At 31.2% G+C, this 12891-nt stretch overlaps 1 protein-coding gene across 2 annotated transcripts; it reads left to right on the top strand.

Annotated features, from left to right (window-relative positions):
* The first annotated feature begins 8935 nt into the window (after nt 1-8935).
* On the top strand, nt 8936-12730 carry LOC141667340 (putative nucleoredoxin 1). Of its 2 annotated transcripts, none has more exons than XM_074473790.1 (6): nt 8936-9054; nt 9143-9362; nt 10151-10371; nt 10685-11218; nt 11377-11874; nt 11977-12730. In XM_074473790.1, the coding sequence occupies exons 2-6, from the start codon at nt 9143-9145 to the stop codon at nt 12604-12606; spliced, it is 2103 nt and encodes a 700-aa protein (XP_074329891.1). In that variant the 5' UTR covers nt 8936-9054; the 3' UTR covers nt 12607-12730. The 2 variants fall into 2 exon arrangements, with proteins under 2 accessions (XP_074329891.1, XP_074329883.1); XM_074473782.1 differs by having other exon boundaries at nt 11377-11904.
* The last annotated feature ends 161 nt before the right edge of the window (nt 12731-12891 follow it).

Below are 12891 nucleotides of genomic sequence, written 5' to 3'. Positions count from 1 at the left end.
TGTCTAAGTTGTTCTGCATATAGTGATCAATCCAAATTCTTGATCGTTAAAGGCAAGTCCTTGGAAATGAGTGCATACCTATTATGAGTACTTTTGAACCTTCGAGTAGAAGGGTCTACTTAGAAATTTGAGTCAGATATGCTTGACAAATATCCTCACTTAATTAATTAGACCAGATTCTGAGGACAGAATCCTTTTAAGGGGGGAAGGATATAACGACTCGTGTGTTTTTGAATTATTTAAATATGTGATTATTACGGAAATTATTAAAATAAAATATGTGTATTGGTTTTGACCGCTCTGTGTTGGTTGATTATTGTATAGGTGTAATTTATAATATACCGGGTTGTTCGTGTGATTAATTATGGAGTCGTATTGGATTGTTTTTATTTTCCAAAGTGGATTTGGTGCAAATTTATTTGCATAAATATTGGGAATGTTTCAAAAATTATTTTTATGATTTTATAATTACAATAATTATTTTTAGGATTTTATAAAATTGAGAAATCAATATTTCATTAATTATTTATCTTTAAATGATTTTCTGAGTATGTTTAATGGTAAAATCCATATTTAATTCTAAAATTCTTCAAAAATTATGAAACTTATATTTATTTAAGTTTGGAATATTCTGATAATTTTAAAATTATTTTGGAAATTTTCGGGATTAATTTTACCTACGCGTTGTTTCGTTAATTGTTAAAAAGCGGGTATAAATCACGCTTCAGAAATTGTTTTAAAATTTCAAAATTTATGTTTTTATTTACTTTGGGATATTTGTAACATCTTAAGACTATTTTCATAAATTTCTGAATTCATTTAAAATACAGATCGATTCGTTAATTTCGAAATGGGGATACGAGTTACATTTCAAAAATATTTTAAAAATTATAAAAATTCTATTTCATTAGTTTCGGGATTTTTTTTAGAAAATTTTAGGATTATTTTAGGTATGGTTTGGGTAATAATTATTCGCATATTTTACCGTTAAAATCGATTAAAATGATACGAATCGGTTCGTAATCAGCCAGGACACGACATGTGTCCATTAAACGGGACACGTGCCGTGTAATTAAACGAAACAGAGGAGTAAGTCGTTGGAGATGGTAAACATCAATCTGTAGTCTCTCAATCTCTCGTCCTCTCTCTCTCACTCTACTATCTCTCCGCTCTCTCTATTATCAATCTCTCTCGGTCTTTCCTTTCTTTTCTTGTTGTCGTTCCTTCTTATTACTCCTTATGCCGCCTGTGTTTCGGTAACTACTTCCAGCCTTTTTGTTTCAATTGCTAATCGATTCATCTATGTTGTTATATGTATATGTATACATACGTGATTGTATGTATGTGTATTGATGTGTGTATACAGTTCGTGTATGTGTGTGTCTATGTGGGTGAAGTTTGGGTGCGTGGCTTTGAACTTTCCGGCCGTCCCTGTGTTCTTGGTAGCTTTGCGATGTTCGTGTTGTGGCGCGTTGTGCGCGTGTAACCCTGTTCTGTTACCTTGTTCTGTTGGTTGTATTCTGGTTCAGTAATTTGAATTAATCCGTGTAATTATTTTAATTGCAGGGAATTATGACTACGATTCATGATATAAATAATTTTGTGCGATTGGTTTTAACTGAATTAATTGGTGGAATTTTTGTGTTGGAACCCGAATAATTGGGTGCCCCGAAAATTTTGCCGCCGTCGGCGATGAGCCTCGGCGAGCCGACGGTGGACAATGATGAATCATTTCTGAGTCCTACAAATAAAAATATAAACATGCGAGTAATAATAATTAATAACTAAATTGTATCGGTGATTGGAATTTGTAAGTTATAACTGGTTGTCGTGGTTCGAATTGGATTGTGATTTGTGTTATTGACGTCGATGATGTTTCGACGGGTAGTCCGATAAACAAAAGGGACGCTGTCCGATTTCCGGAAAATCAAACTACGGAAATACGGGAAGCGTATCCGAGGATTATCGGGACGTCGAGCGAGTATAAGTAAATACATATACGTATGTTTATACAGAACCTGATTGTATGTTGTGTTGTATGTTTTGGCCAAAACACAGTAACCCTAATTTCGTAAAATGACGAGTATACGTATTTTCTAAAAATGAACACTGGATCGATTTCGAGAATATAAACCCTAATTATGTTCTGTGTTATTCTAATATGAATAATTATGAGTCGAGTTTGAATATCGTTGGGTAAGAATTAGTATCGAGGATATGTCAAGCATACCTAGACGTCTAAGTAGGGCATTTCGACCCTGTAGGTTATGATCGAGAACCTGAAAGTGGACGATGGACTAAAGATAACCTAGTGGTCAATTGACGAGTTCAGTAGAGTTTCAACAGGAAGACCTGAGTGTCAAGGTCGAATCCAGAGTGACATAGTGGTTGGACGTAAAAGCCTAAGCGGCAGAGTTGGTCCAGAATTGATCAGTAATAGTTATAAAGCCTTGTAAGGCAAGTATTTCTGAACTTTGCTTCAAGATATATATTACCAATGTTTTCGAACTGTTTCATAACATGTCGTTATTATTCAAAATAACTCTTGTTTACATTGCAAGTGCATTAACTATTTACCCTTGAATCCCTGATTTTTCTTGATCTTGAGTCGTAAGCCTTGTTCTTTGTTAACCTTCCTTTGTTGATCCTCAGACACCAAACCACACAAATATGATACTATTTCCCAAATGTTTAACTACCAAACACCAGAAGAAAATGGTTTGAAAACATAAAAACTTTTATACCCCAATCATTCTTAGTAACATCAAAGAACCATATCCTGAAAAATCATTACTGGTTTGATACCTGACCCTTGTACAAACTGAAAACCGTTTCTTATACATACCTTGATATACCCTTGAGATATCCATGAGTTTTCTTATGTTTATGCAAATGTTTAACCATCATCGATTATGATCTTATTTTATTGAATCATATTGTTATCATATTGAACTGCTTTAGGATTGGATAGTTTTTATATATGTGGACCAGATTCGTGGTCAGACCATACCAATGGTCAAGTTAGGCCAATGTGTGCCTTGGATCCAGTAATTAGAGCAGTGCTGTGTGCTTGCTCGGGGTTAGTGCGTGACTGATCAGCAGCCTAACCTTGGTTTTTAAAACTTAAAATGAATATCCAATTCTAATGATGAGTTAAAAAGCAACTTGATTCCTTTGAATCATATCAATTGATCATTGTTTAAACTCAGTTATCACTATTATGACTTGCTGAGCTAGTTAGCTCACCCTTGCGAATCTTTTATATATTTTACAGTTGAAAAGAATGTGAATGATAGTGAAGTTCCTCAGTCCAAAGTGCGGGCTAAGGTTCCAGGGAGTTGAATCAAGCTAGCAGAAGCTTCATGCGGTATAGAGAGAGTCAAATTGTAAGAATGATTTTATTATCAATTGTAAGTTAAATTAGTTGGGATTTGGTACGTTGTAATAAAAGTTAAGGTTGTGGCTTCTTTTTATACTTTAACCTGTTGCGATCCATGGTTTTGTGAAGCAGGGTCATTATAAATAATATTTCTTATACAGTTTGATATATTGTGTTTGTGTTGTGGACCCCAAACTTCTGAACCGGGTTTGGAGGGCGCCACATTTCCTATATTTCTTTCTAGTTTTATAATTTTGATTATCACATCCAAATATTAATTTTTTCTCTGTGAAATTACAGATTTCTCTTAATCCTTGTTTTTTATCTTTTTTAATTCTCTGTTGAATTCTATATTCCTCACATTTTCGAGTTAAATATGCTCTTAATAATCTAATTCTTTCTCCTAATGTATTTTTCTTAGGTTCTAGATTATTATATTCTTTAGTTATTTCGGTATTATAAGGTGAAGGTAAATGATCGTAATACAGTTGTTGATATACTAAGCTTTTATTAGGTAAAAACTTAGCTTCATAAAAGAATTTAGTAAAACTTATAGTATATTCTGGTAATTTACTAATCCTACAACATTTCATATTATTTAGATACATTGTTATCTCTAATTTTCTTTCTATTGTTATATTTTCTTGAGTTACAAACCATCTTTCTCCTAGAAATTCTCTTTTTAATAATATATCAAATGCGTTTAACGTATCTTTCCAGCTTCCAGCATACGTTCTTACTTGTTCCTTTAATTCATAAATAATATCTTCTAACCAAAATGCTGCCTTTCCTACTATTGTTTTTGATATTAATTCAAAAACATAATCCAGATCTTCTATATTTTTTGAATTCATTAAGGCTATATACATCCCTAAATTCCAATCTTTTATTCTTCTACTTATTTCTTGATCATCGTAGACATTGTCTAAATCTAGAAAATATCCATTTATATTTATTCCCTGATTTATCGATCCTATGAAATCTTGTACTTCATTATGTTGTCCTATAGGTATATTTCCTGGTATCTTAATATTATTTTTAGTTATTATATGATCTTCTATTTCTTCTTCTGGGTATGCATCTTCATCTATTATATTATCTGATTCGGTTTCATAATTTGTTTGTTTATGCGAAGTTTCTCTTTCTTCTATATCACTTTCCTCGCTTTTTTCTTCATTTGTTATAATTGCATTTACGGTTTTTCCAAGGGCTTCTAATATTTCTTTATTTTCTTTTATTATTATTTCCTTTTCCTCATTATCTGATTCTTCTAAATAATTTAATCCTTCTTCTCCTAGATTACTATCTGATTCACTTGTATTACTACTCTCACCTTGTTCTTTATTCGTTTCTGGATCACTATCGTCAGACTTAATAATTTCCTTTGCTTTTAATTCTATCTTTAATTGATTTATCTCATTTTTTAAAATATATATTTCTTTTAATACATTTATTACTTCTAACTTTGTTTCTTTTAATTCTTTCTTTTGGGTTTTATATTTTCTTTTATAAAATTTATATTTATTTAACCATTCTATATTGGTTTTAGTTTTTAATTTAGCATTTTCTTTTCTTAATTCTTGTAATTCATCTTTTCTCATTTCTTGTTTTATAGGTTCATATTTTTGTCTTTCTTTCCATATTTTTTAAGAAATGTTATAGCACTATGTTCTGTTATAGACATTTTTCTAGAATTTTCCTGATTTATGAAGTTCTGCTAAATCATTTATTGCTCTTTTAACCCCTATAGTCATTTTAGGTTTCGATTTGCTTATATCCATTAATATAGGTTCTTTAGTTCTTCCTATTACCGTTATAGGTACTATTTATGGTTCTTCTGTTTCGTCTTTAATTATTTTCTTTTCTTTATTTTGTTCTAAACTATTTTGTATCAAGGTTAACTTATCTAATATTTGTTTAAAGATTGGGATTTCTGACATATTCCATAATGCTGCTATTTCCTCCTTGCTTATTTTTCTATTAATTTCTTGATTTTCTTCCATCTTTTTCAATAAAGCGTTTAAACTTTCTTTTATAAATATTTCGTTCCAAATATCTTTTATTTGGTTTTCAGTATTATTCATATTTATAAACTCGTTTTCTCCATTCTTCTTCAATTATCCATATTTTTCTTTTCTTACCTTTTATTTTCTCGAATTCTTTTACTTCTTCTTTTAGTTTTTCTTTTTCTTTTAAGTATTGTAGTTCTTTTTCTTGAGACATAATTAATGTTTCTTTTATTATCTTATTAATAGTTTCTATTTCATCTTTCTTCTCGTTTATCTCCTTTTCAGGGTTCATATTCTGTCTATAAATCTTAATTTATTCTGATCGTTTATTTCTATTCCTTCATTCGTTATATTATATTTTATTTCATTTAAGAAATCCATTCCTAATAATAATTGATAACTAACGTCATTTTCTATCACTCCTAAACTTATATTATATTATAAGTCTAAAATTTTTAATCTTAATTTTATACCTTTTGTTATTATTATTTCTCTCGAATTATTTGGTTCGGTTATTATTTGAGGTTCTATTTCCTCACATTTGTTCGAGTCAATTTCAGTTATATGTATTTGACTTTTTGTTGCTCCAGTATTTATTTATGTTATAACTTCTTTGGCAAATATTCCATTAAATATTATTGTTCTTATTCTTAATTTATTTGATTCATAACACGATAATTTTATTAAATCTAATTTTCTACTAGTCATACTCATTGATCTAATTACTTTTATAGGGTTTTGTTCTCTTCAAAAACTTAATCTAGATCCTTCTAATATTGGTTTAATTCTTTGTGTTGGAATTATTTGTCTATTACTAAAGTCTATTGTAAATTCCTCTGGGATTGTTATTTGGGATTCTTCTTTATGTTCAATTTTTTCTAATATATCATTGTATAATTTTGGTACTATTATTATTAATTCCGTTTGTTTCTTTACATGATGGTTTCCAGTCATAGCATATACTATTTTAGTTTCTATACTAATTACTTTACTTCCCTTTTGCATTTTATTCTATCTAATTTATAATATAATGTTAAAGATCTTTCTTTATTTTCATCTCTTAATGATATGCTAAAATCAGATTGTATTATAAATTTTAATTTCTGATATATCAAGTTTCCTTTTACTACTGCTATTAATGAATCTTGTATATTTCCTATTATTCTATCGTCTAGTACATATATCTGTATAGGAGTATCAATATTTTTCTGAAAATATGCTTTTATTGTAAATTATATTGCTCCAAAATAAATATTTTTAGTTTATTTGCTTCCTTTTGTTTTAATTTGGATAGTTCTCTTTTTATCAAATCATCTGTTATTAAATTTATTTTTGCTTTTCCATTTATCGTATCTATATCTATTATATTTTCATGTTTTTGAGCTATATATCTAACTTCTTTATTTTTTTCAAAATATGATGTTTTGAATATCTTTTTTATTGTTAATTCTTCTGTTTCACTTTGGATTTAATTATATATATCCGGTTTAAAACTTAGAGTTTGTGATGTTCCTTCTTCGTATTCATCCATTTGATAATATAAATCTTGTTTTTCACTTGATTTTTCCAATGACATTTTTTCGAACTGTATTATTATCCAGTTATATTACTTGATAAAATTATTCTTTTAAGTCCATGTATTCGTAATTTATTGTTTCTAAATGTTATTATCATATTTCCAAGTTGTTGATAACTAGGGGTGTGCAACGGTCGGTTTGGTCGGTTTTTTACGACCAAACCGGACCGGACCATATATAACGGTTTTACAGAATATCAAACCAGACCGGACCGTTTGAAATTTCGGACCAGACCAGATCAGACCGCGAGTTAACGGTCCGGTCCGGTCGTTAACGGTTTGAAACCTAACTAAATACATAATTATAAAATTTATTTTTTTTAAAAAAAAATTAGAATACAAATATTACATGTAAAATACAAATTTGAAGATATTAATTAGAAAATATATATAAAGTATAAACTAAACTGAAGTAATTAATATATATATACATATAAAAATGGTATATAATTATAATAAATATATTAATATATATTGAAACGGTCCGGTTCGACCTTAACGGTCCGGTTTGGAGATGAAAACCAGGTCGAACCGTAAAATAACGGTTTTTATTCACACCAAACCTAGACCAAGTCGAACTGCCGAAAAAGCCGTAAAAAGCGGTTTGGTCCGGTCCGGTTCGGTCGGTTTGACTTTTTTTTGCTCACCCCTATTGATAACATCTTATTATTTCATCTCTATTTTCTCTTGTCCATTCAATTTCATTTTTTCTTTCTTGCAATTTATCTTGTTCTATTTCTAATTTTTCTTGATTTTTTAGTATTTTTTTATTTTTCTATTATTTCAAGTTATTGCATTTGGATCTATCCAATTCATTTTTTAATTTTTTGTCTTAAATCATTTATTAATTTATATTGTTCAGTTAATACTTCTTTTAAGTCTTTTATTTGAATTTTTATGAAAAATGGTTTTGTTAATGAAAGCGAGTGACATGTCTAGAGACTGTTAAGAGTGTATAGCTGTTGTTTGTTGTGAAGTATAGTGCAAGTAGAGATAGGATGATATCATTAAGGTAGCGGGTGACTCGGGTTTGTTAGTGTTACGTAAATGTCACAGACGTAGATAGGTGGTGAACGGTGATGGATTAATTGGGTGGTGTGTAAGCTTTCACTTTAATTTTTATTCGCATTAATATGTAGAGTTGAGTAAAATAGAAAAGGCGGGTAAGGGGAGTAATGTGTGAGAGAACGGGTACAATCATGGGATGGCGGGTTAAATGGTTCTTATTTATTTTTTTTTGAAAGATTTGAGAAAGCAGGTGGCATGTACTTTTTATGTAAAAATGGGTGTCACTGTGCTCCTCTAAATCTCTAGCGGGTTAACATGTTTATATAGTAGGTGAAGGTGAGCATAGGTGAATCAGGTAAGATAGGTGAGCATGTATTTTTTTACAAAACTGAAAACGAAAAAGTTAGGAAAAGTGAAACTGGTACAAGGTAAATTGATATATATATATACAAACATTATTGGTTCAAGTTGTTTTGTAAAAAAATTAACTGCAAGTGAAAAAGGGGTACTGGTTAGACATGTAAAGATTGGACACGACCCGATACGAATCCGACACGAATTTTGCGGGTTAATTTTAAAAGTTTATAATTCTCCTAAAATTAATTTTTAAAACATATATTTAAACATTAATTTTAATCGTATAATAAATTTTAGTATTAAATTTGTTGAATTACTTTTTCAATTATCTGACGTTATTAATATTTTAGTGTGTATTTAAGGGGAAGAATTCTTTACAAAAATATTTTTAGCATTTTTTCAAATTATGACTATAACTATAATTATATTTTATAATAAAATTCTTATTTTACCCCTCATTATTTTTGTTGTAATTTTTGAGGGGTGTATATTGTTTACGAATTGAAAATTAGGGGTAACAAACTATAATTTCTGAAAATAGATATATAATATTAAATTTAGGTTAAAACTAGGGATGAAAAATGCAATTTTCTGAAACACAAGAACAATTTGTGATTCAAGAATCCAGACATGACCCCACTAGTCTATAGAGTCATTGTGTATTTATAACAACCTACCTCTAAGTTGGATCATATCTAACGGGGAAGAATAAGTATTTGATAAAGGTATTATAATTCATTATGAGTATCATCTTACACTTATTTCATACAGATTAGTGACAATTATTGTGGGTTTTGTATTCTTTTTTCCCAGATGGTTCTTTCAGGCAAATATGGTCTAAAAATTGCATCTTTCAGAGTGGGGAATGAATATGTTACTAGTGGATTATTTAGGTTTTCAAGGGGATATGTTACTTCAGTGGAGGCTTGTTGTAGAACAAATTTATTCTTACAGTCAGAACCTCCTGGTTCTGCTGTTTCTCAGAGCATAAAATTTTTGAAACAGTATTGCAGTGAAGCAAATCGAAAAAAAAGTAAGACTTGTGTGATCATTGTGTTTGTTTTTTAGTTATACATGTTTTCGAAGCTACTTTATTATATAACTTCTATGGCATGCTATGAAGAATTGTCTGCGAATATGCTGCGAGCTATAGTTGCATTTGCATATTCAAAATTTAGTTCTGAGAGTGTGATTTGTGTGCTTTCATGTTAGATATATTATAGGGTAGCTGGGGAAAGGGACTGGGGTTTGTAGGGAGAATCATAATCAATACCTTTTTTTTCCTACGGGTCTTGGCTCTTTTTACTCTTTTTGAAGTGAAAGTAACTTAAATGCAGCTTTTGAATGTTTGCGTCCCTTTATCCTCACAATTATGTATATTCGGGATGCATATCTTTTGCACTCATTTCAAAGGGGTGCATCTTGAGAAAGGAAACTCATTTTCTTGTTTTAGATAAGCCGAGTTGATATGTGTATTACGATTACTCTATTAAAGTGTATGTAGGTGATACAGGTCATTCAAAAATTTGAAGAGCACTGTCTTTATTTTCCCCATAAGTTGGAAGAATCAGTAGGCTTAAGAACAAATAATGTTAGTAATAGATTCACGTGTACTTAGAAGGCTAATGTAAGGGTAAAAAGAACCAACAATCAAGACAACTAAAACACAGGGACACCGAAACTGCTAATGTGGTACCTACATCACTTGGTCATTTTTCACTCGGATTAATCACTTAATCCTGAAAAGTGTTTAGTTAATAATAGTGTTGGCAAGTCTTTTGACGATCGAAAATAATCTCATTTAGACATGTAAATTTACAGAAATCCCTTTAAGTACGATCTTCAAAGTAAAGCAGGAAATAAATGTAAGATCTGTATCCGATTCCTTAATGCCAAGGATAAATTATGTTAAAAAGGGGATTCCGGCGGAGACACGAGAAGAGGAAGAGCTTAAAGTCAAGGAAGGAGATATTATAAACTTAATGGACCTTCTCTTTACCGAGAACAGGGATTATCTCGTCAAATACAATGGTGACCAAAAGGTTTGTACTACTTATATGGAATGTCATTGCACTTGTTTAGTTTCACGAAAAAAAAATTTGGTCATATATTTTCTTACTGAGAATGCCATTTTGTTCTCATAATGTGATGCGTCTAGGTTCAACATTCTTTGCCATCTCGTCAAAACTAGTTGAAGAATATAGATTATTGAAGAAACCAAAGATTACCTTTTTGCACACTTGGAACTAGGGTCCATGAACATTCTGACCTCTAAAAATGTTTACTATATTTAGTAATTGCAAGACTGGGTGGGTCATCTGTTTGCTGATTATACATGCCGTATTTCCTATGTAGGTAAAAGCTGAGCAGTTGGCAGGAAAGGCTATACTTTTATATTTTGTACCAGTTTTTGAGCCTAGTACAATGGAGATGGAGTGGACAACATCTTTGGTCGACATATACTATGATTTGCTTCCAAACAATGATTTTGAAGTCATCTTTGTCGCAGTTAATAATTTTTGTGCTTACAGTCCGCTTTATCACCAAAGCGACCCTCAAAAGAAATTCGAAGAAATCTTTTCTCGACTGCCGTGGACTGCCATACCGTTCTCAGACATAGTATCACGAAAACGTATAGCAAAAAGATTTAGCATCTCAGAACAGAAATTTTATGGTGGCGTTTCATATTTACTTGATTCAAAAGGTATTGTTTTGACATGCAATGCTTGTCCATATTTTAGAATATATGGTACTCTAGGTTATCCGTTCACTGATGAAAGGATTAGATACCTGGAGTCCGAAGATGATGAAGCTGCTAAGCAACCCTCTTTGGAAACACTCCTTGGCTCTCCTATACGTGATTATTTAATCTCAAACAAAGAGGAAAGGGTAATGGCTTGAAAATTTAAGAGCACATTCTGTGATTATGTTAACTTTACATGTGAAATGATTTTTTATTTCGTCCATGAATATGTGTAATTTCATTTGCACAACCTGGTGAAGTCAAAATTACCAAATATTGGCGTTCTGATGCTTGTAATTGACAGGTACCTATTCACAGCCTTAAAGATAAAGTGGTAGCTCTGTATTTCTTTGAAGATGGTTTCACCGATGACGAGCTCACACTAAAACTTAAGATGGCTTATAAGGAGTTGGCGAAAAATAACAAAAACTTTGAGGTTGTACTCCTTTATCTTTATGACACTCTCGGTACTTTGCATAGTACAAATGAAGAATCATTCTGGAAAATATTTAAGACTATGCCTTGGTTAGCCCTTCCTTTTAAAGACCCCAATCATAAGAAGTTATTACGGATTTTTGGTTATCCACATGACAACATATATAGGACAGGGCCAGAATCAGTTCCTACACTTGTTATATTTGGGCCTAATGGAAAATTCGTTGATCCCTGCGGCGCTGACATCTTGATGGAATTTTCAATTTCCTCATACCCATTCACCCGGAAGAGACTTGCCCAGTTGGAGACCGAAAAAATAAAGGATATGAAGCCGGAGATGCTCTGGGATCCAAATACTGCTTTCAGAGTAAAATACTTTTCATACGCAAACCCAGTAGTAAGCTGCAATTTTTGTTGCAAATAACTTTATTTTAATTTATTTTACTAATAAGTGTAATATATGTTGCAGTTTCTTCCCAACTTAAATCAGCCTCTCGAACTTTTGATTTCTGATATAAAGGTTCCATTCTCCCAGTTTGCTGGGAAGAGACTCTTAATATATTTTGAGATGGGTAAGTACTGCAACAACTTGCAGAAACTACAGATGATGAAACGTATATATCTGCGAAACAAAGGTACAGATGATGAGTTTGAAGTGATTCACATTAAGAAATCACCATCCCATAATAAGCATGTTGCAGATATGCCATGGTTGGTGCATAATTATGGTGAAGGTTACTCACTTTCAAAGGAGTTGGAACGTAGTTTATTTAATTTTAATAATTGTCAAAATCCAGAGAGGATTCAAGATTGTTTACTTCTTGCTATTGAACGAGATGGAAGTATCGTGAGGAAAACATTCTATCCTACTTTTGATAAAATTGCATTTCCCTTTTATGCTGGTGGTTTGGAGAAGGAGTTCATTTACCAGTTAAATTTTGCTTTCGGGTGGTACTACATGGAGTTCCCTAGCCGGAAGAAGCAGATATACAAGAGGAGGCTTGAACGTGTTAAGAGTCCAACTGATTGGCTCCAACCAAAGGGGTTTATTAATTATATTAGTCAATATATATGTATTAAATTTGGTTTCATGTCATAAATCTGGGTGAAAATAGGCAATTCAGTATAGAACTCTACTGTAGATAATATAAACTGGAACAAGGTTTTGAATGTTATCTGTACTTGTATATTTTTTCAGTTAATAAACAGATAATGAAATTTTCCTGAACTAGTTTGCATTACATTCATTAGACTTGTTTATGTTCTGCAAGTAATGATGCACCATTTCTGCTTTGCATCTGAATCTGGTAAAACATCTTTTGGCAATATCGTGCTACTTTGGTTGACTCCTATGCGGCAAGAACTATGTTACTTGAGTGAGGTC

Source organism: Apium graveolens, chromosome 1 (assembly GCF_009905375.1).
Source record: "Apium graveolens cultivar Ventura chromosome 1, ASM990537v1, whole genome shotgun sequence".
NCBI lineage: Eukaryota > Viridiplantae > Streptophyta > Magnoliopsida > Apiales > Apiaceae > Apium > Apium graveolens.
Note: the sequence above shows the minus strand (reverse complement) of the source record. Positions and strands in the feature narration are given on the sequence as shown.